General features: G+C 46.5%; 2 protein-coding genes across 3 annotated transcripts in view; both read left to right on the forward strand.

Moving 5' to 3' along the window:
• LOC121556926 (tubulin polymerization-promoting protein-like) overlaps positions 1–20857 on the forward strand; it is a 28974-nt gene extending 8117 nt beyond the window's left edge. Inside the window, exons 1-5 of one of the 2 annotated variants that reach the window (XM_041870811.2) lie at positions 1197–1278; positions 5318–5443; positions 9888–10232; positions 19057–19210; positions 19595–20857. In XM_041870811.2, the coding sequence (XP_041726745.1) occupies positions 5385–5443; positions 9888–10232; positions 19057–19210; positions 19595–20011 (975 nt within the window). In that variant the 5' untranslated portion in view covers positions 1197–1278; positions 5318–5384 and the 3' untranslated portion in view covers positions 20012–20857. Of the gene's footprint in view, positions 1–1196; positions 1279–5317; positions 5444–9887; positions 10233–19056; positions 19211–19594 lie in introns of those variants that run through there. The other variant, XM_041870810.2, reaches the window with a different exon arrangement.
• On the forward strand, positions 88–858 carry LOC123482072 (keratin-associated protein 5-2-like). The gene has a single exon (XM_045208319.1). The coding sequence runs from the start codon at positions 88–90 to the stop codon at positions 856–858; it is 771 nt and encodes a 256-aa protein (XP_045064254.1).
• Positions 20858–21472: the final 615 nt, after the last annotated feature.

Raw genomic sequence — 21472 nt, forward strand, 5'->3', positions numbered from 1 at the left:
ATAAGTAGTGCACTATATAGGGAATAGGGTGTCAATTAGGATGCAACCCCTCTCACTAGCCCTCGATTAGCCTGAGTCTTAAACGTGATGGGTTTTTTAGGAGACTGTGGCTGTATAGGAGACTGTGGCTGTATAGGAGACTGTGGCTGTATAGGAGCCTGTGGCTGTATAGGAGACTGTGGCTGTATAGGAGCCTGTGGCTGTATAGGAGACTGTGGCTGTATAGGAGACTGTGGCTGTATAGGAGACTGTGACTGTATAGGAGCCTGTGGCTGTATAGGAGCCTGTGGCTGTATAGGAGACTGTGGCTGTATAGGAGCCTGTGGCTGTATAGGAGACTGTGGCTGTATAGGAGACTGTGGCTGTATAGGAGACTGTGGCTGTATAGGAGCCTGTGGCTGTATAGGAGACTGTGGCTGTATAGGAGCCTGTGGCTGTATAGGAGACTGTGGCTGTATAGGAGACTGTGGCTGTATAGGAGACTGTGGCTGTATAGGAGACTGTGACTGTATAGGAGCCTGTGGCTGTATAGGAGCCTGTGGCTGTATAGGAGACTGTGGCTGTATAGGAGACTGTGACTGTATAGGAGCCTGTGGCTGTATAGGAGCCTGTGGCTGTATAGGAGACTGTGGCTGTATAGGAGACTGTGGCTGTATAGGAGACTGTGGCTGTATAGGAGCCTGTGGCTGTATAGGAGACTGTGGCTGTATAGGAGCCTGTGGCTGTATAGGAGCCTGTGGCTGTATAGGAGACTGTGGCTGTATAGGAGACTGTGGCTGTATAGGAGACTGTGGCTGTATAGGAGCCTGTGGCTGTATAGGAGCCTGTGGCTGTATAGGAGCCTGTGGCTGTATATGAGCCTGTGGCTGTATAGGAGACTGTGGCTGTATAGGAGCCTGTGGCTGTATAGGAGACTGTGGCTGTATAGGAGCCTGTGGCTGTATAGGAGACTGTGACACTTGAACACTTGAGACTTCACTGACTATAAAACAAGAGAGTGAAAAGAGTCCTTTGTTCCAGATGGATTTTACTCGTCAGGGCACAAAGAGCGCCACAGAGCACTCTATCGTAGGGACGAGGGTGTCACAGTAAATAAACAGCCTTCCCCAAACACAACTATGTACACAGAGGGAAGCCAAGTCTGTCTGTACATGTAGATGGTTCGAGAGAAAGTGGAGTGAATTTGCTGGGAAAATCTTGTGTGGCAGGATGCAAGCTGAAACAAGATTGTGTGAAAGTTTCACACGGATCATCCAAGCTCCTGTACCAATAGCTGCTGTAAGTGTTGTGACATTGATCATATCACTGTTTTTATTCATTTGTGGAAGAGGGAAGCTGTAAAAGTATTTATGTGTACTCTATAATACAGTTCTTTGTTTATTCCTGAAGTTAGGAGTGCAGTAGTTGAATGGTCGGCCATTAGATCTGTTTAGGCTTCAAGGGTAACTGTTTAAATGCTTACCAAGTTAGAGCTATAACAGTTAACTAAACAACCCTGTTTGCGTCCCAAATGCCACCCTATTCCCTATATAGTACACTACTTTTGACCAGAGCCCTATGGACCCTGGTCAAAACTAAGTAATTAACTATATAGGGAATAGGGTGGCATTTGGGACGTAGCCCATGTTTGTATTGGCCAGAGTCCTGGATGACCCATGCCACCGCCCCAACCCCCCTAACACCAATGGTAGCACTCAGCGACGTCATCCACCATGTGTGGATGTGTGAAGAGACGGCCATGGGACTCAGAACCAGACAGAGCTGTCACAGTGCTGTCACAATGGCTACCCAGTGTCCCCCGTTCTCAATGACATTGTTGATAGACATTAATAATTGCTTGTTTTCCCTGTAAGAATGGACCCTGCAAAACATAATGCCCTTACACAGGGTCCATCTAGGGTTTTTCAGTATTTAGAGTTAATTTATGTGGTTGATTGTAGCTGTCTTGTAAACAAAACCCCTGCTTTGCCACCCATGGTGCCGTGTCACCCATGTAGTGCTGAAGGGGGCTGGGGGTGCATTGAATGACAGCAACTATCCACTCTTCACGCTCTATATTTGAGTGACAGTTGAAATCAGTTGGAGAAGAAGTTGAACATTTAAATGTTATGAAATAGTTCTCTGTCTGTATTCCGGACGTCTAGATACTGTTCTCTGGGAGCAGTCAGAACTGACAAGCTGTGTGTGTGGGGGGGGGGACTTTGTTGGGGTGTACTTTGCCATGGCAACACTGGTCCTGCGAGGCTGCTGAGTGGTTACTGTAGTTCACCATGGGAACGACTTGGTGAGCACAGTTCTTATTTACTTCAGTGGTACAACATTATCAGGAAGTCATCAGTATCTTCCAATAACAAGGCTTTGTTGAAAATCTGATATCTGTCATTGGTTACTCTTTCAAATCTACCTGAGGTATTTCAATGAGACTTGTAACATGGAATCGTTTTAGTAAAATACCTGTGTGTGTCTTAGTAAATGTATTAATGCAGATGTGATCTGTGATCCAGGAATCAAAGGAAATATCTTTGTGACGTGGTTAGCTAAATGCCGCTTGTCTTGCTGTGATGATGCCAATGATGTGTTTAAAGAGGAATCCTGCTCCTCAGACTGACTGAAAGCATCTGGAGAGAGAGTCTGTGTCCCAAATGGTCCCAAATGGCACCCGGTTCTATACAGTGCATTACTTTAGACCAGAGCTCTGGTCAAAAGTAGTACACTAGATAGGGAACAGAGTGCCATTTGGGATACAAGCAGAGAATGATTGTTGTAAAACAAGCCCTTAACAGGAGAGGGGCTCGGCTACAGCCAGACTTTAAAAAGGAAGGCAGTCAGGTTTTATCAGTTGGATTGAAGAAATGAGAAACGTGAGGTAGGAGCTGTGGCAGGACATAAGGTTGTTATCTATTAGGGTCTTAACTAGAACATATGATGTTGTCTCTGAACAAAACTGTATGTATTTGTTTTAAATCTAAACTATAAGTATTTCGGTTCTACTATAAGGTGTTATTCGTATTGCCATGCTATTACTAGTTTAGTGCTTTGGATTTGGTGCCAAGTACATAATGAAACATGTTGTCTTACGTTCCAAATGGCACCCTATTCCCTATGTAGTGCACTACTTTTGACCAGAGTCCTATGAGTAAGTAGTGCCGTATATAGGGAATAGGGTGCCATTTGGGACGCAGTTGTTATCACTGGATGAGTCATAAATATCTTGACAGTAGAAGGAGGGTGATTTAATAAGCCTGAAGGCCTCACACGGTGAAAGTGGGAGCACCCATAGTTCCGTACTTTGCTCGTTGCTTTCAGACTTTGAAGAACAATGGGCTGTCACTTTTTCCACTTTCGTTCTTGTCCACACACACACACATACATACATACATACATACACACACACACACATACATACATACATACATACATACATACATACATACATACAACATACATACATACATACATACACACACACACACACACACACACACACATACATACATACATACATACATACATACATACATACACACATACATACATACATACACACACACACATACATACAGTGGGGAGAACAAGTATTTGATACACTGCCGATTTTGCAGTTTTTCCTACTTACAAAGCATGTAGAGATCTGTAATTTTTATCATAGGTACACTTCAACTGTGAGAGACGGAATCTAAAACAAAAATCCAGAAAATCACATTGAATGATTTTTAAGTAATTAATTTGCATTTTATTGCATGACATAAGTATTTGATCAACTACCAACCAGTAAGAATTCCAGCTCTCACAGACCTGTTAGTTTTTCTTTAAGAAGCCCTCCTGTTCTTCACTCATTACCTGTATTAACTGCACCTGTTTGAACTCGTTACCTGTATAAAAGACACCTGTCCACACACTCAATCAAACAGACTCCAACCTCTCCACAATGGCCAAGACCAGAGAGCTGTGTAAGGACATCAGGGATAAAATTGTAGACCTGCACAAGGCTGGGATGGGCAACAGGACAATAGGCAAGCAGCTTGGTGAGAAGGCAACAACTGTTGGCGCAATTATTAGAAAATGGAAGAAGTTCAAGATGACGGTCAATCACCCTCGGTCTGGGGCTCCATGCAAGATCTCACCTCGTGGGGCATCAATGATCATGAGGGATCAGCCCAGAACTACACGGCAGGACCTGGTCAATGACCTGAAGAGAGCTGGGACCACAGTCTCAAAGAAAACAATTAGTTACATGCCACGCCGTCATGGATTAAAATCCTGCAGCGCACGCAAGGTCCCCCTGCTCAAGCCAGCGCATGTCCAGGCCCGTCTGAAGTTTGCCAATGACCATCTGGATGATCCAGAGGAGGAATGGGAGAAGGTCATGTGGTCTGATGAGACAAAAATATAGCTTTTTGGTCTAAACTCCACTCGCCGTGTTTGGAGGAAGAAGAAGGATGAGTACAACCCCAAGAACACCATCCCAACCGTGAAGCATGGAGGTGGAAACATCATTCTTCTGGGATGCTTTTCTGCAAAGGGGACAGGACGACTGCACCGTATTGAGGGGAGGATGGATGGGGCCATGTATCGCAAGTTCTTGGCCAACAACCTCCTTCCCTCAGTAAGAGCATTGAAGATGGGTCGTGGCTGGGTCTTCCAGCATGACAACGACCCGAAACACACAGCCAGGGCAACTAAGGAGTGGCTCCGTAAGAAGCATCTCAAGGTCCTGGAGTGGCCTAGCCAGTCTCCAGACCTGAACCCAATAGAAAATCTTTGGAGGGAGCTGAAAGTCCATATTGCCCAGCGACAGCCCCGAAACCTGAAGGATCTGGAGAAGGTCTGTATGGAGGAGTGGGCCAAAATCCCTGCTGCAGTGTGTGCAAACCTGGTCAAGACCTACAGGAAACGTATGATCTCTGTAATTGCAAACAAAGGTTTCTGTACCAAATATTAAGTTCTGCTTTTCTGATCAAATACTTATGTCATGCAATAAAATGCAAATTAATTACTTAAAAATCATACAAATGTGATTTTCTGGATTTTTGTTTTAGATTCCGTCTCTCACAGTTGAAGTGTACCTATGATAAAAATTACAGACCTCCACATGCTTTGTAAGTAGGAAAACCTGCAAAATCAGCAGTGTATCAAATACTTGTTCTCCCCACTGTACATACACACACACACACACACATACATACACACACACACACACACACACACACACACACACACACACACACACACACACACACACACACACACAGAGAGAGAAAGAGAAAGAGTGAAACTGAACATCACAGTCACAATGTTTATTGAATCTTTTCCACAGCACAAAGAAACTAAGAGAATCACCTACTCCAAGCAGTGTAGAGGGGGAAACCAACTACTGCAGCGCCATGGCTGACCCAAAGCTGGCTGACCCAAAGCTGGCTGACCCAAAGCTGGCTGAACTAAGGTAAAGCAGTCACGGATGTCTCTGAATATGCTGTTGTATCAACATCAATGCTCAACATTTCTTAAATTAGTCTGCCTCTCTCTAAACTGTTCTATGACCTCACGCGCAAAGTAAAACACAGCGGTTTGAAACAGTAGAAATACTGCCAGTGTGTGTGCACGTGAAAGCGTGTGTGCGTGTGTGTGTCTGCCGGCCTGCTTGACTGTGCGTCTGCCCTCCTGGCACTACCGTGGCTCTGCTCTTGAATTCCAGAGATCTAGTAATAACGTCACCTCTGTGCCAGAACACTTAGGACATCTGCCCATTCACAGTCAACCTGGGCCAGGCAACACACCACTGACAACTAGCTAAGCTAAAGCTCTGGCTCCAGCCTCCAACTAGCACACTAAGCTAACTTGCGGTGAGAGAGAGAACCAGAGCCAAAGCAACAAGCTGATCCTTGGGTTAGAGACAGTGCTTTTTCACAGGGGAACAAGAGGATCCAAGTCATCCACTACAGCTGTCTACACAGCTGCCCTAACATCATCCCCAGGCTAAGCCTGTGTCCAAAATGGGACCCTGTTCCCTACATAGTGCATTTACCAGGGTCTGATGAACAAGATTACAGCTGCTCCTACAGTCATCTCCTTAACCTACAGTCATCTCCTTAACCTACAGTCATCTCCTTAACCTACAGTCATCTCCTTAACCTTCAGTCATCTCCTCAACCTACAGTCATCTCCTTAACCTACAGTCAGGATCACAACATGATGCAGCAGAGATGAGAATTCCCCTTTTCTGCCCCAGAGCTGTTATTAGGTCCCACTCCACCTGTACTAACACAGTGGTTTAAAACAGGAGACACAGAGCTGGTATTAGGTCCCACTCCACCTGTACTAACACAGTGGTTTAAAACAGGAGACACAGAGCTGTTATTATGTCCCACTCCACCTGTACTAACACAGTGGTTTAAAACAGGAAACACAGAGCTGTTATTAGGTCCCACTCCACCTGTACTAACACAGTGGTTTAAAACAGGAGACACAGAGCTGTTATTAGGTCCCACTCCACCTGTACTAACACAGTGGTTTAAAACAGGAGACACAGAGCTGGTATTAGGTCCCACTCCACCTGTACTAACACAGTGGTTTAAAACAGGAGACACAGAGCTGTTATTATGTCCCACTCACCTGTACTAACACAGTGGTTTAAAACAGGAAACACAGAGCTGTTATTAGGTCCCACTCCACCTGTACTAACACAGTGGTTTAAAACAGGAGACACAGAGCTGTTATTATGTCCCACTCCACCTGTACTAACACAGTGGTTTAAAACAGGAAACACAGAGCTGTTATTAGGTCCCACTCCACCTGTACTAACACAGTGGTTTAAAACAGGAGACACAGAGCTGTTATTAGGTCCCACTCCACCTGTACTAACACAGTGGTTTAAAACAGGAAACACAGAGCTGTTATTATGTCCCACTCCACCTGTACTAACACAGTGGTTTAAAACAGGAGACACAGAGCTGTTATTAGGTCCCACTCCACCTGTACTAACACAGTGGTTTAAAACAGGAGACACAGAGCTGTTATTAGGTCCCACTCCACCTGTACTAACACAGTGGTTTAAAACAGGAAACACAGAGCTGTTATTAGGTCCCACTCCACCTGTACTAACACAGTGGTTTAAAACAGGAAACACAGAGCTGTTATTAGGTCCCACTCCACTTGTACTAACACAGTGGTTTAAAACAGGAGACACAGAGCTGTTATTGGGTCCCACTCCACCTGTACTAACACAGTGGTTTAAAACAGGAAACACAGAGCTGTTATTAGGTCCCACTCCACCTGTACTAACACAGTGGTTTAAAACAGGAGACACAGAGCTGTTATTATGTCCCACTCCACCTGTACTAACACAGTGGTTTAAAACAGGAGACACAGAGCTGTTATTATGTCCCACTCCACCTGTACTAACACAGTGGTTTAAAACAGGAGACACAGAGCTGTTATTATGTCCCACTCCACCTGTACTAACACAGTGGTTTAAAACAGGAGACACAGAGCTGTTATTAGGTCCCACTCCACCTGTACTAACACAGTGGTTTAAAACAGGAGACACAGAGCTGTTATTAGGTCCCACTCCACCTGTACTAACACAGTGGTTTAAAACAGGAGACACAGAGCTGTTATTATGTCCCACTCCACCTGTACTAACACAGTGGTTTAAAATAGGAGACACAGAGCTGTTATTATGTCCCACTCCACCTGTACTAACACAGTGGTTTAAAACAGGAGACACAGAGCTGTTATTATGTCCCACTCCACCTGTACTAACACAGTGGTTTAAAACAGGAGACACAGAGCTGTTATTATGTCCCACTCCACCTGTACTAACACAGTGGTTTAAAACAGGAGACACAGACCTGTTATTATGTCCCAATCCACCTGTACTAACACAGTGGTTTAAAACAGGAGACACAGAGCTGTTATTAGGTCCCACTCCACCTGTACTAACACAGTGGTTTAAAACAGGAAACACAGAGCTGTTATTAGGTCCCACTCCACCTGTACTAACACAGTGGTTTAAAACAGGAGACACAGAGCTGTTATTAGGTCCCACTCCACCTGTACTAACACAGTGGTTTAAAACAGGAGACACAGAGCTGTTATTAGGTCCCACTCCACCTGTACTAACACAGTGGTTTAAAACAGGAAACACAGAGCTGTTATTAGGTCCCACTCACCTGTACTAACACAGTGGTTTAAAACAGGAGACACAGAGTTGTTATTATGTCCCACTCCACCTGTACTAACACAGTGGTTTAAAACAGGAGACACAGAGCTGTTATTATGTCCCACTCCACCTGTACTAACACAGTGGTTTAAAACAGGAAACACAGAGCTGTTATTAGGTCCCACTCCACCTGTACTAACACAGTGGTTTAAAACAGGAGACACAGAGCTGTTATTAGGTCCCACTCCACCTGTACTAACACAGTGGTTTAAAACAGGAGACACAGAGCTGTTATTAGGTCCCACTCCACCTGTACTAACACAGTGGTTTAAAACAGGAGACACAGAGCTGTTATTAGGTCCCACTCCACCTGTACTAACACAGTGGTTTAAAACAGGAGACACAGAGCTGTTTTTAGGTCCCACTCCACCTGTACTAACACAGTGGTTTAAAACAGGAGACACAGAGCTGTTATTAGGTCCCACTCCACCTGTACTAACACAGTGGTTTAAAACAGGAGACACAGAGCTGTTATTATGTCCCACTCCACCTGTACTAACACAGTGGTTTAAAACAGGAGACACAGAGCTGTTACTAGGTCCCACTCCACCTGTACTAACACAGTGGTTTAAAACAGGAGACACAGAGCTGTTACTAGGTCCCACTCCACCTGTACTAACACAGTGGTTTAAAACAGGAGACACAGAGCTGTTATTATGTCCCACTCCACCTGTACTAACACAGTGGTTTAAAACAGGAGACACAGAGCTGTTATTAGGTCCCTCCACCTGTACTAACACAGTGGTTTAAAACAGGAGACACAGAGCTGTTATTAGGTCCCACTCCACCTGTACTAACACAGTGGTTTAAAACAGGAGACACAGAGCTGTTATTAGGTCCCACTCCACCTGTACTAACACAGTGGTTTAAAACAGGAGACACAGAGCTGTTATTAGGTCCCACTCCACCTGTACTAACACAGTGGTTTAAAACAGGAAACACAGAGCTGTTATTAGGTCCCACTCCACCTGTACTAACACAGTGGTTTAAAACAGGAGACACAGAGCTGTTATTAGGTCCCACTCCACCTGTACTAACACAGTGGTTTAAAACAGGAGACACAGAGCTGTTACTAGGTCCCACTCCACCTGTACTAACACAGTGGTTTAAAACAGGAGACACAGAGCTGTTATTATGTCCCACTCCACCTGTACTAACACAGTGGTTTAAAACAGGAGACACAGAGCTGTTACTAGGTCCCACTCCACCTGTACTAACACAGTGGTTTAAAACAGGAGACACAGAGCTGTTATTAGGTCCCACTCCACCTGTACTAACACAGTGGTTTAAAACAGGAGACACAGAGCTGTTATTAGGTCCCACTCCACCTGTACTAACACAGTGGTTTAAAACAGGAGACACAGAGCTGTTATTATGTCCCACTCCACCTGTACTAACACAGTGGTTTAAAACAGGAGACACAGAGCTGTTATTATGTCCCACTCCACCTGTACTAACACAGTGGTTTAAAACAGGAGACACAGAGCTGTTATTATGTCCCACTCCACCTGTACTAACACAGTGGTTTAAAACAGGAGACACAGAGCTAATATTATGTCCCACATACTTAACTCATGTACAGTATGTCAATCTGTTTGACATAGACAGGAAGACCAACCATCCTGTCTCTTCAGCTAATAATGTATTTCTCTTTCCTCCTCCTCAGAGACAGTATGGCAGATTTTAAAGTGCAGACGGCCAAGCACCCCAACCCTCCAATCTCCTCCACTCCCCTGCGGCCGCCCAGCGAACAGCAGTCCAAGGACCGGGCCTCCAAGAGGCTTTCCTCCGAGTCCAACGGCACCAGCGAGGGTGGGGCAGGGTCGCGGACGCCCGTGGAGATAACCGCGCTGGAGGAGTCGTTCCGGCGGTTCGCCATCCACGGTGACACGCGCGCAACAGGAAAGGACATGCATGGCAAGAACTGGTCCAAGCTGTGCAAGGACTGCGGCGTCATCGACGGAAAAACTGTCACTCTCACGGACGTGGATATCGTCTTCACTAAAGTCAAGTAAGGAAAGCTTTTCTAGTAGGTTCTGTCCCAAATGGCGTAGTAGAAATCTTGCAGGCCAAATGGCACTCCATTCCCTAAATAGTGCACTACTTTAGAGGAGGAGAGAGGAGAGGAGAGGAGAGGAGAGGAGAGGAGAGGAGAGGAGAGGAGAGGAGAGGAGAGGAGGAGAGAGGAGAGGAGGGGAGGAGAGAGGAGGAGAGGAGGAGAGGAAGCAGGTGAAAAATCTGTCGATGTGCCCTTAAGCAAGGCACTTAATCCTAATTGCTCCTGTAAGTCGCTCTGGATAAGAGCGTCTGCTAAATGACTAAAATGTAAATGTAAAATGTAAGAGAAAGGAGAGGAGGGGAGGAGAGAGGAGAGGAGGAGAGGAAGAGAAAGGAGAGGAGAGGAGGAGAGAGGAGAGGGTAGAGGAGGAGAGAGAGGAGGAGAGGAGGAGAGGGGAGGAGAGAGGAGGAGAGGGGAGGAGAGAGGAGAGGAGAGAGGAGAGGGTAGAGGAGGAGAGAGGAGGAGAGAGGAGAGGAAAGGAGGAGAGAGGAGGAGAGGGTGGAGGAGAGAGGAGGAGAGGAGGAGAGAGGAGAGGGTAGAGGAGGAGAGGGGAGAGGAGGAGAGGGGAGAGGAGGAGAGAGGAGAGGGTAGAGGAGGAGAGGAGGAGAGGAGAGGGGAGAGGAGGAGAGAGGAGGAGAGGAGGAGAGAGGAGGAGAGAGGAGAGGAAAGTAGGAGAGAGGAGGAGAGGGTAGAAGGCGTTATCATCTTTTCGGTTTCTTTCATCCTCCTTGTAATGGTGAACTGCATTTCGTTGAATCAACTGTTGTCTCAGTATAAAGGGATGGCTGGTAGAGATCCAGTAGTAGGATCCTCCTGTTATATAATAGTTATGTAAAGCAGACAGATACAGAGAGCTAGTAGCATGGATGGTTTGACCTGGGACTGTTTTCAAATGGGAAAAAGGGTGCCAGTATCTAGATCAAGCTCAATTACAATTTGCTGATAGATGGACTTGGAATTTGAACTACACATACTAACTACTGCTTCCCGCCAATATGACATGTCAGTGTTTATTGCTATAAAATTAGCAGCATTGGGACAGATATAGATATGACATTCATAGGTAGGTTCTGTATCCATAGGATACTATCCTACATTTCTATATTATACTCATGGGACTTTCTTTCCTTTTATACAGCATATTCATAGAAAACAGTATTTCATATGGTATTCCATAATTTGGAATGGAATACCATATGAAATACTGTTTTCTATGAATATGCTGTATAAAAGGAAAGAAAGTCTCACTCTATATAGGCTCCCAACAGTTGAATGGGAAAACCTAACAAGCAACATTAAACTTTCAGCAACACAGGGTCCTAAGAATATACTGACATTCTATCTGAAAGATCTATTCTAGAATCCAGATCCACATGCAGTAACATTCATAGAATAAGAATGAATAGAACAGGAACTCCCATTCAGGTCAGCGGTTTCAATCCGTTCTACTCATTCTGTTACTATGGTAATATTCCATCAGTTCTCCCCATTTCATCCTGTGGGGGGTTGTGGTGGGTTGTTGCCCTCAGTAACAGTCATGTTGTGGGGGGTTGTTGCCCCTCTGTAACAGTCATGTTGTGGGGGGTTGTTGCCCTCAGTAACAGTCATGTTGTGGAGGGTTGCTGCCCTAAGTAACAGTCATGTTGTGGGGGGTTGTTACCCTCAGTTACAGTCATGTTGTGGGGGGTTGTTGCCCTCAGTAACAGTCATGTTGTGGTGGGTTGTTGCCCTCAGTAACAGTCATGTTGTGGGGTGTTGTTGCCCTCAGTAACAGTCATGTTGTGGGGTGTTGTTGCCCTCAGTAACAGTCATGTTGTGGGGGGTTGTTGCCCCTCAGTAACAGTCATGTTGTGGGGGGTTGTTACCCTCAGTAACAGTCATGTTGTGGTGGGTTGTTGCCCTCAGTAACAGTCATGTTGTGGGGGGTTGTTGCCTTCAGTAACAGTCATGTTGTGGTGGGTTGTTGCCCTCAGTAACAGTCATGTTGTGAAGGGTTGTTACCCTCAGTAACAGTCTTGTTGTTGGGGGTTGTTGCCCTCAGTAACAGTCATGTTGTGGGGGGTTGTTACCCTCAGTAACAGTCATGTTGTGGGGGGTTGTGTCCCTCAGTAACAGTCATGTTGTGGGGGGTTGTTGCCTTCAGTAACAGTCATGTTGTGGGGGGTTGTTGCCCTCAGTAGCAGTCATGTTGTGGTGGGTTGTTACCCTCAGTAACAGTCATGTTGTGGGGTGTTGTTGCCCTCAGTAGCAGTCATGTTGTGGTGGGTTGTTACCCTCAGTAACAGTCATGTTGTGGGGTGTTGTTGCCCTCAGTAACAGTCATGTTGTGGTGGGTTGTTGCCCTCAGTAACAGTCATGTTGTGGGGTGTTGCCCTCAGTAACAGTCATGTTGTGGGGTGTTACCCTCAGTAACAGTCATGTTGTGGGGGGTTGTTGCCCTCAGTAACAGTCATGTTGTGGGGGGTTGTTGCCCTCAGTAACAGTCATGTTGTGGGGGGTTGTTGCCCTCACTAACAGTCATGTTGTGGGGGGTTGTTGCCCTCAGTAACAGTCATGTTGTGGAGGGTTGTTGCCCTCAGTAACAGTCATGTTGTGGGGGGTTGTTACCCTCAGTAACAGTCATGTTGTGGTGGGTTGTTGCCCTCAGTAACAGTCATGTTGTGGGGGGTTGTTGCCCTCAGTAACAGTCATGTTGTGGGGTTTTTTACCCTCAGTAACAGTCATGTTGTGGGGGGTTGTTACCCTCAGTAACAGTCATGTTATGGGGGGTTGTTGCCCTCAGTAACAGTCATGTTGTGGGGGGTTGTTGCCCTCAGTAACAGTCATGTTGTAGTGGGTTGTTACCATCAGTAACAGTCATGTTGTGGGGGGTTGTTGCCCTCAGTAACAGTCATGTTGTGGGGGGTTGTTGCCCTCAGTAACAGTCATGTTGTGGAGGGTTGCTGCCCTAAGTAACAGTCCTGTTGTGGGGGGTTGTTACCCTCAGTTACAGTCATGTTGTGGGGGGTTGTTGCCCTCAGTAACAGTCATGCTGTGGTGGGTTGTTGCCCTCAGTAACAGTCATGTTGTGGGGTGTTGTTGCCCTCAGTAACAGTCATGTTGTGGGGGGTTGTTACCCTCAGTAACAGTCATGTTGTGGGGGGTTGTTGCCCCTCAGTAACAGTCATGTTGTGGGGGGTTGTTACCCTCAGTAACAGTCATGTTGTGGTGGGTTGTTGCCCTCAGTAACAGTCATGTTGTGGGGGGTTGTTGCCCCTCTGTAACAGTCATGTTGTGGAGGGTTGTTGCCCTCACTAACAGTCATGTTGTGGAGGGTTGTTGCCCTCACTAACAGTCATGTTGTGGGGGGTTGTTGCCCTCAGTAACAGTCATGTTGTGGGGGGTTGTTGCCCCTCAGTAACAGTCATGTTGTGGGGGGTTGTTGCCCTCACTAACAGTCATGTTGTGGGGGGTTGTTGCCCTCAGTAACAGTCATGTTGTGGAGGGTTGCTGCCCTAAGTAACAGTCATGTTGTGGGGGGTTGTTGCCCTCAGTAACAGTCATGTTGTGGGGTGTTGTTGCCCTCAGTAACAGTCATGTTGTGGGGTGTTGTTGCCCTCAGTAACAGTCATGTTGTGGGGGTTGTTGCCCCTCAGTAACATTCATGTTGTGGGGGGTTGTTACCCTCAGTAACAGTCATGTTGTGGTGGGTTGTTGCCCTCAGTAACAGTCATGTTGTGGGGGGTTGTTGCCCCTCAGTAACAGTCATGTTGTGGAGGGTTGTTGCCCTCACTAACAGTCATGTTGTGGAGGGTTATTGCCCTCACTAACAGTCATGTTGTGGGGGGTTGTGTCCCTCACTAACAGTCATGTTGTGGGGGGTTGTTGCCCCTCAGTAACAGTCATGTTGTGGGGGGTTGTTGCCCTCAGTAACAGTCATGTTGTGGTGGGTTGTTGCCCTCAGTAACAGTCATGTTGTGGGGGGTTGTTGCCCCTCTGTAACAGTCATGTTGTGGAGGGTTGTTGCCCTCACTAACAGTCATGTTGTGGAGGGTTGTTGCCCTCACTAACAGTCATGTTGTGGGGGGTTGTTGCCCTCAGTAACAGTCATGTTGTGGGGGGTTGTTGCCCTCAGTAACAGTCATGTTGTGGGGGGTTGTTGCCCTCAGTAACAGTCATGTTGTGGGGGGTTGTTGCCCTCAGTAACAGTCATGTTGTGGAGGGTTGCTGCCCTAAGTAACAGTCATGTTGTGGGGGGTTGTTACCCTCAGTTACAGTCATGTTGTGGGGGGTTGTTGCCCTCAGTAACAGTCATGTTGTGGTGGGTTGTTGCCCTCAGTATCAGTCATGTTGTGGGGGGTTGTTACCATCAGTAACAGTCATGTTGTGGGGGGTTGTTGCCCTCAGTAAGTCATATTGTGGGGTGTTGCCCTCAGTAACAGTCATGTTGTGGAGTCTTGCTGCCCTCAGTAACAGTCATGTTGTGGGGGGTTGTTGCCCTCAGTAACAGTCATGTTGTGGGGTGTTGTTGCCCTCAGTAACAGTCATGTTGTGGGGTGTTGTTGCCCTCAGTAACAGTCATGTTGTGGGGGGTTGTTGCCCCTCAGTAACATTCATGTTGTGGGGGGTTGTTACCCTCAGTAACAGTCATGTTGTGGTGGGTTGTTGCCCTCAGTAACAGTCATGTTGTGGGGGGTTGTTGCCCCTCAGTAACAGTCATGTTGTGGAGGGTTGTTGCCCTCACTAACAGTCATGTTGTGGAGGGTTATTGCCCTCACTAACAGTCATGTTGTGGGGGGTTGTGTCCCTCACTAACAGTCATGTTGTGGGGGGTTGTTGCCCTCAGTAACAGTCATGTTGTGGAAGGTTGCTGCCCTCAGTAACAGTCATGTTGTGGGGGGTTATTGCCCTCAGTATCAGTCATGTTGTGGGGGGTTGTTACCATCAGTAACAGTCATGTTGTGGGGGGTTGTTACCCTCAGTAACAGTCATGTTGTGGAGGGTTATTGCCCTCACTAACAGTCATGTTGTTGGGGGTTGTGTCCCTCACTAACAGTCATGTTGTGGAGTCTTGCTGCCCTCAGTAACAGTCATGTTGTGGGGGGTTGTTACCCTCAGTAACAGTCATGTTGTGGGGGGTTGTTACCCTCAGTAACAGTCATGTTGTGGGGGGTTGTTACCCTCAGTAACAGTCATGTTGTGGTGGTTTGTTGCCCTCAGTAACAGTCATGTTGTGGTGGGTTGTTGCCCTCAGTAACAGTCATGTTGTGGAGGGTTGTTGCCCCTCACTAACAGTCATGATGTGGGGGGTTGTTACCCTCAGTAACAGTCATGTTGTGGTGGGTTGTTGCCCTCAGTTACAGTCATGTTGTGGAGGGTTGTTTCCCTCAGTTACAGTCATGTTGTGGGGGGTTGTTACCCTCAGTAACAGTCATGTTGTGGTGGGTTGTTGCCCTCAGTTACAGTCATGTTGTGGGGGGTTGTTTCCCTCAGTAACAGTCATGTTGTGGGGGGTTGTTACCCTCAGTAACAGTCATGTTGTGGAGGGGTGTTACCCTCAGTAACAGTCATGTTGTGGGGGGTTGTTGCCCTCAGTAACAGTCATGTTGTGGGGGGTTGTTGCCCTCAGTAACAGTCATGTTGTGGAGGGTTGTTGCCCTCAGTAACAGTCATGTTGTGGTGGGTTGTTACCCTCAGTAACAGTCATGTTGTGGAGGGTTGTTGCCCTCAGTAACAGTCATGTTGTGGTGGGTTGTTACCCTCAGTAACAGTCATGTTGTGGGGTGTTGTTGCCCTCAGTAACAGTCATGTTGTGGGGGGTTGTTGCCCTCAGTAACAGTCATGTTGTGGGGGGTTGTTACCCTCAGTAACAGTCATGTTGTGGGGGGTTGTTGCCCTCAGTAACAGTCATGTTGTGGGGGGTTGTTGCCCTCAGTAACAGTCATGTTGTGGAGGGTTGTTGCCCTCAGTAACAGTCATGTTGTGGTGGGTTGTTACCCTCAGTAACAGTCATGTTGTGGAGGGTTGTTGCCCTCAGTAACAGTCATGTTGTGGTGGGTTGTTACCCTCAGTAACAGTCATGTTGTGGTGGGTTGTTACCCTCAGTAACAGTCATGTTGTGGTGGGTTGTTACCCTCAGTAACAGTCATGTTGTGGGGGGTTGTTGCCCCTCAGTAACAGTCATGTTGTGGGGGGTTGTTACCCTCAGTATCAGTCATGTTATGGGGGGTTGTTGCCCTCAGTAACAGTCATGTTGTGGTGGGTTGTTACCCTCAGTAACAGTCATGTTGTGGTGGGTTGTTACCCTCAGTAACAGTCATGTTGTGGGGGTTTGTTACCCTCAGTAACAGTCATGTTGTGGGGGGTTGTTGCCCCTCAGTAACAGTCATGTTGTGGGGGGTTGTTACCCTCAGTAACAGTCATGTTGTGGGGGGTTGTTACCCTCAGTAACAGTCATGTTGTGGGGGGTTGTTGCCCCTCAGTAACAGTCATGTTGTGGGGGGTTGTTACCCTCAGTAACAGTCATGTTGTGGGGGGTTGTTACCCTCAGTAACAGTCATGTTGTGGGGGGTTGTGTCCCTCAGTAACAGTCATGTTGTGGGGGGTTGTTACCCTCAGTAACAGTCATGTTGTGGGGGGTTGTGTCCCTCAGTAACAGTCATGTTGTGGGGGGTTGTTACCCTCAGTAACAGTCATGTTGTGGGGGGTTGTGTCCCTCAGTAACAGTCATGTTGTGGGGGGTTGTGGCCCTCAGTAACAGTCATGTTGTGGGGGGTTGTTGCCCTCAGTAACAGTCCGGGGGCAGGATTGTTCACTCTGCTGTTTCCCCAGATGCCTGATGTAGTCATCATCCTCTACTGCCACAGGGTCGAGGTCATTGATAATAGTATGCAATGACCTCAATAAGAACCCAACACACACTGACTGAACAGTGTTTGTTGTGGGGTTCTGTGTTCGTATGTTCTTTGTTGGGTATTGAATGGTTAAGATGCTTTGAAAGGCATGGGGGGATATATATGAGAGAGAGAGAGAGAGAGAGAGAGAGAGAGAGAGAGAGAGAGAGAGAGAGAGAGAGAGAGAGAGAGAGAGAGAGAGAGAGAGAGATTTATGGGGGAGGGGATGTGTTTTAAGCTGTTTCTGACTTGAGGCATGAGCAGAGCTGAGCTGGGGAGGACGTGCCATCGTGCCAGAGATGATGCAGATGGAGCCTTTCTTTTAATCAGAGAGTCAGAGCTCACATAAACAATTCAATGGCTTTATGGCCACTGTCTGATGACTATATGGCTCAGTAAATCCACATTTATTCAGGGTGGAGATTGTCTACTGTACCACTGGGTTTCTGTGCCATGATATAGACTATGTAATGAGGCTCTATTGTCATGCCATTTCATTCCAGTGATGATCCATTCCAATAAAACAGATCCAGGGCTGTATGTGTCAAGCTTCTCAGTGCTGATCTAGGATCAGGTCCCCCCTGTCCTTATTTATCGTGATCTAAAAGGCTAAACCGATCCTTAAATCAGCACTCCTACGCTTGGTACAAACTGTTATATATTTGTGATCCCGTCACACGCTCCTGAAAGGGTCATTTAATGGGTTTCCAGAAGACACAGAGCTGTCCTCCTCCTCTCTTCAGACGTGCCAGCTGGAAGTCCTATGTCCCATCTGACATTAGACAGCATGGAACAGGCATGGAGGAATGTAGCTCTGAACTGTTCAACACTGACGGATGGCCCAAACAAAAATCTGTCAAATTAATAATAAACCTCAAACAGGCCTGTTTACTGTAGCTTGTTGCTATGACAGCAGGTTACCCGGGAGACTGTTTGGCTTTATAGGCTTTTGTTTAGCAGATTTATCACCACAGCAATGGTTGTTTGTGTTTGTGTTACTATGCACGACGACGTCTGAACTGAGAAGCAGAATGGTGTATAGTCCGATTAAACAGCCGTACGCATGGCCCCTCGGTGGGGTGGATGTGATTGGTTGAACTATAATAACACCTGACATCATGTTGATGACTACTAGGCTGTATCCCAAATGGACCCTGGTTCGAAAGTAGTGCACCATATAGGGAATAGGATGCCATTTGGGACGTAGCCCTAGTAGAAAGCAGAACATGGAACTCCAGAAAATCTAAAAACTCTTGTCGCCGAGAAGTTCACTTTCACACATAAACACATAATCTGTCTCTGTCCAGGTAGTGCCGAAGACGCTTCTCCCTGTGTTTATCTGTAGAAAACACCATTACACGGCATGGCCATCAGATAGCTGACACGTTCATGCTATCACACGGCTTTGTATACAGTGTGGTCTATTCTCCTTTGAAGCTCTCAAACTGTGATGAGGGGCATTCAAATGACAAGCCAAATCATGTCTCGAATGGCACCCTATACCCTTTATAGTGCACTACTTTTGATCTGGGTACTATATAGGGAAAAGGGTGTCATTTGGGACATACACCCATAGGGCGGCAGGTAGCTTAGTGGTTAAGAGCGTTGTGCCAGTAACCGAAAGGTCGCTGGTTCTAATCCCCAAGCCGACTAGGTGAAAAATCTGTCGACGTGCCCTTGAGCAAGGCACTTAACCCTAATTGCTCATGTAAGTCGCTCTGGATAAGAGCGTCTGCTAAATGACAAAAAAAAAATATATATATATATATTTATGATGTGACACGGAGACAGAGGTCAATGTCAACAGCAGCAGAATTCTCTCACTGAGTTCAACAGACTCTTCACTCTGTGACATCTGTAGTTTGGCATTTCTAAGTGGCTGGTTGGTTGTTTTTACATTTCAGGAAGAAATCCTGTCGCACCATCACGTTTGACGAATTCAAGGCAGCGGTGGGAGAGCTGGCCAGAAAGAGATTCAAGGAGAAAACGGGAGAGGAGGCGGAGGGGGAGGTCTTCAGGATGATTGAGGGGAAAAAACCTGTCATTAAAGGAGTCACGGTAAGGTCCCAAAGCAGCAGGAAATGACACCCAATAGTACTGACGTTAGATAGGAATTAATACACGTATATAGATATGCTACGGACCAATGTGAGTTTGTCCGAGCCAGAACGGCCCATAGGGCCCATTCTGTAGCTTGAGGCAGCTTGAGGCACCAGTAGCAGTACATCCCCTGGATAGGATGCTAGTGACCACTGTGATGTGTATATAGAAACAACTGCTGGGTATCACTCAGGGATGCTTCCCAAATGGCACTCTAATCCCTTCATAGTGCACTACTTTTGACCAGGGCCCACAGGATGCCATTTGGGACGCATTCTCAGAACAAACTCAAATCATCATCATGCATGACCTTTTTTAATGTGACTTTCTTTCTGTCCACAGAGAGCGGTGGCTTCTCCGACCGTGTCTCGTCTGACGGACACCACCAAGTTCACTGGGTCACACAGGGAGCGCTTTGACGGGAGTGGCCGTGGGAAGGGGAAGGCAGGTCGCGTGGACATGGTGGACACATCCGGGTACGTCGCAGGATACAAACACCATGGGTCATATGAGAAGAAAGTCACCAAGCCCGCCGGGCCCCCTGGAGCCGGGCCCCCTGGAGCCGGAAACCCTGGAGGGCCCCCTGGAGGAGGGCCCGCTGGAGCCGGAAACCCTGGAGGGCCCCCTGGAGCCGGGCCCCCTGGAGCCGGAAACCCTGGAGGGCCCCCTGGAGCCGGAAACCCTGGAGGGCCCCCTGGAGCCAGGCCCCCTGGAGGAGAGCCCCCTGGAGGAGGGCCCCCTGGAGCCAAACAAGTGTGAGGACAGTAGGAAAGAAAGAAACAAACAGAAACCTAAGACCAACTACTAGGATAATACTTTTCTAAAGAAAGAACTCCATGAAAGCACAACAAAAATATAGGATTTCATATTTTCCCAGCCATCTTGTGTTTTCATTTTGCGCGTGGGATGTTTTGAGTTCCTCTCTTTCTGTGATGTGTGAGAACTGGAAAACTGTTTACATCTATTTTTTACATAGCTATCAGCATCTGGTACATTCCAAACAGATAGCAAGTTACTGCCAAACGTTAAAATGAACCCACCAACCAACAAGGGAAACCAACTGCTTTGCTCTGTATTTTTGAAACCTCTTTACTATGATAGGGCCTTAACATATTTATTATAAGCACTATGAATAACACGATGCCAAGAAAAACTAAGAGAAGAGGGAAGAAAGGGTTCGCCAAATAGTTTAACAAGATTGCACTTTGCTATGGAAAGGCTATAGCTTATTTTGCTATATTTAGTTGAAGAAATGCATCCTTCATTTCATACTTTTTTATAGTTAGATTTAATGTTTATTGGTGTAAATTGGTGAAGTAGATATACTGGTAGTTTGTTAGATTGATCATACCATCTTCAATATCAACAATCTGCCTTTCCTCTGGTCAATGAAGTCTGCTGTATGAGTCTTCATTTACTGTCTGGCTGTCTGTCTGTTCTCCTTTATAGTTCATCATAGTTTACACATATTGATGACTACATAGTTTGCCGTTCAATTGTTCTTAAAATAACTCAACCTTCAACAGGATATGTAGAAGTTCTGTGTCTTCTTGTCTTTAGATACATACAGTACCAGTCAAAAGTTTGGACACACCTACTCATTCAAAGGTTTTTCTTTATTTTTACTATTTTTTACATTGTAGAATAATAGTGAAGACATCAAAACTATGAAATAACACTTATGGAATCATGTAGCTCTGGATAAGAGCGTCTGCTAAATGACTAAAATGTAAATGTAAATGTAGTAACCAAAAAAGTGTTAAACAAATCAAAATATATTTTATATTTGAGATTCTTCAAATAGCCACCCTTTGCCTTGATAACACTTTTGCACACTCTTGGCATTCTCTTAACCAGCTTCACCTGGAATGCTTTTCCAACAGTCTTGAAGGAGTTCCCACATATGCTGAGCACTTGTTGGCTGCTTTTCCTTCACTCTGCGGTCCGACTCATCCCAAAGCATCTCAATTGGGTTGAGGTCGGGGGATTGTGGAGGCCAGGTCATCTGATGCAGCACTCCATCACTCTCCTTCTTGGTCAAATAGCTCTTACACAGCCTGGAGGTGTGTTGGGTTATTGTCCTGTTGAAAAACAAATGATAGTCCCACTAAGCCCAAACCAGATGGGAAGGTGTATCGCTGCAGAATGCTGTGGTAGCCATGCTGGTTAAGTGTGCCTTAAATTCTAAATAAATCACAGACAGTGTCACCAGCAAAGCAC

Source organism: Coregonus clupeaformis, chromosome 28 (genome assembly GCF_020615455.1).
Source record: "Coregonus clupeaformis isolate EN_2021a chromosome 28, ASM2061545v1, whole genome shotgun sequence".
NCBI classification, from domain to species: Eukaryota; Metazoa; Chordata; class Actinopteri; order Salmoniformes; family Salmonidae; genus Coregonus; species Coregonus clupeaformis.

Excerpts from the sequence above, each read along its gene's own strand:
- LOC123482072 (XM_045208319.1), top strand. The coding sequence starts at position 88 with ATGGGTTTTTTAGGAGACTGTGGCTGTATAGGAGACTGTGGCTGTATA.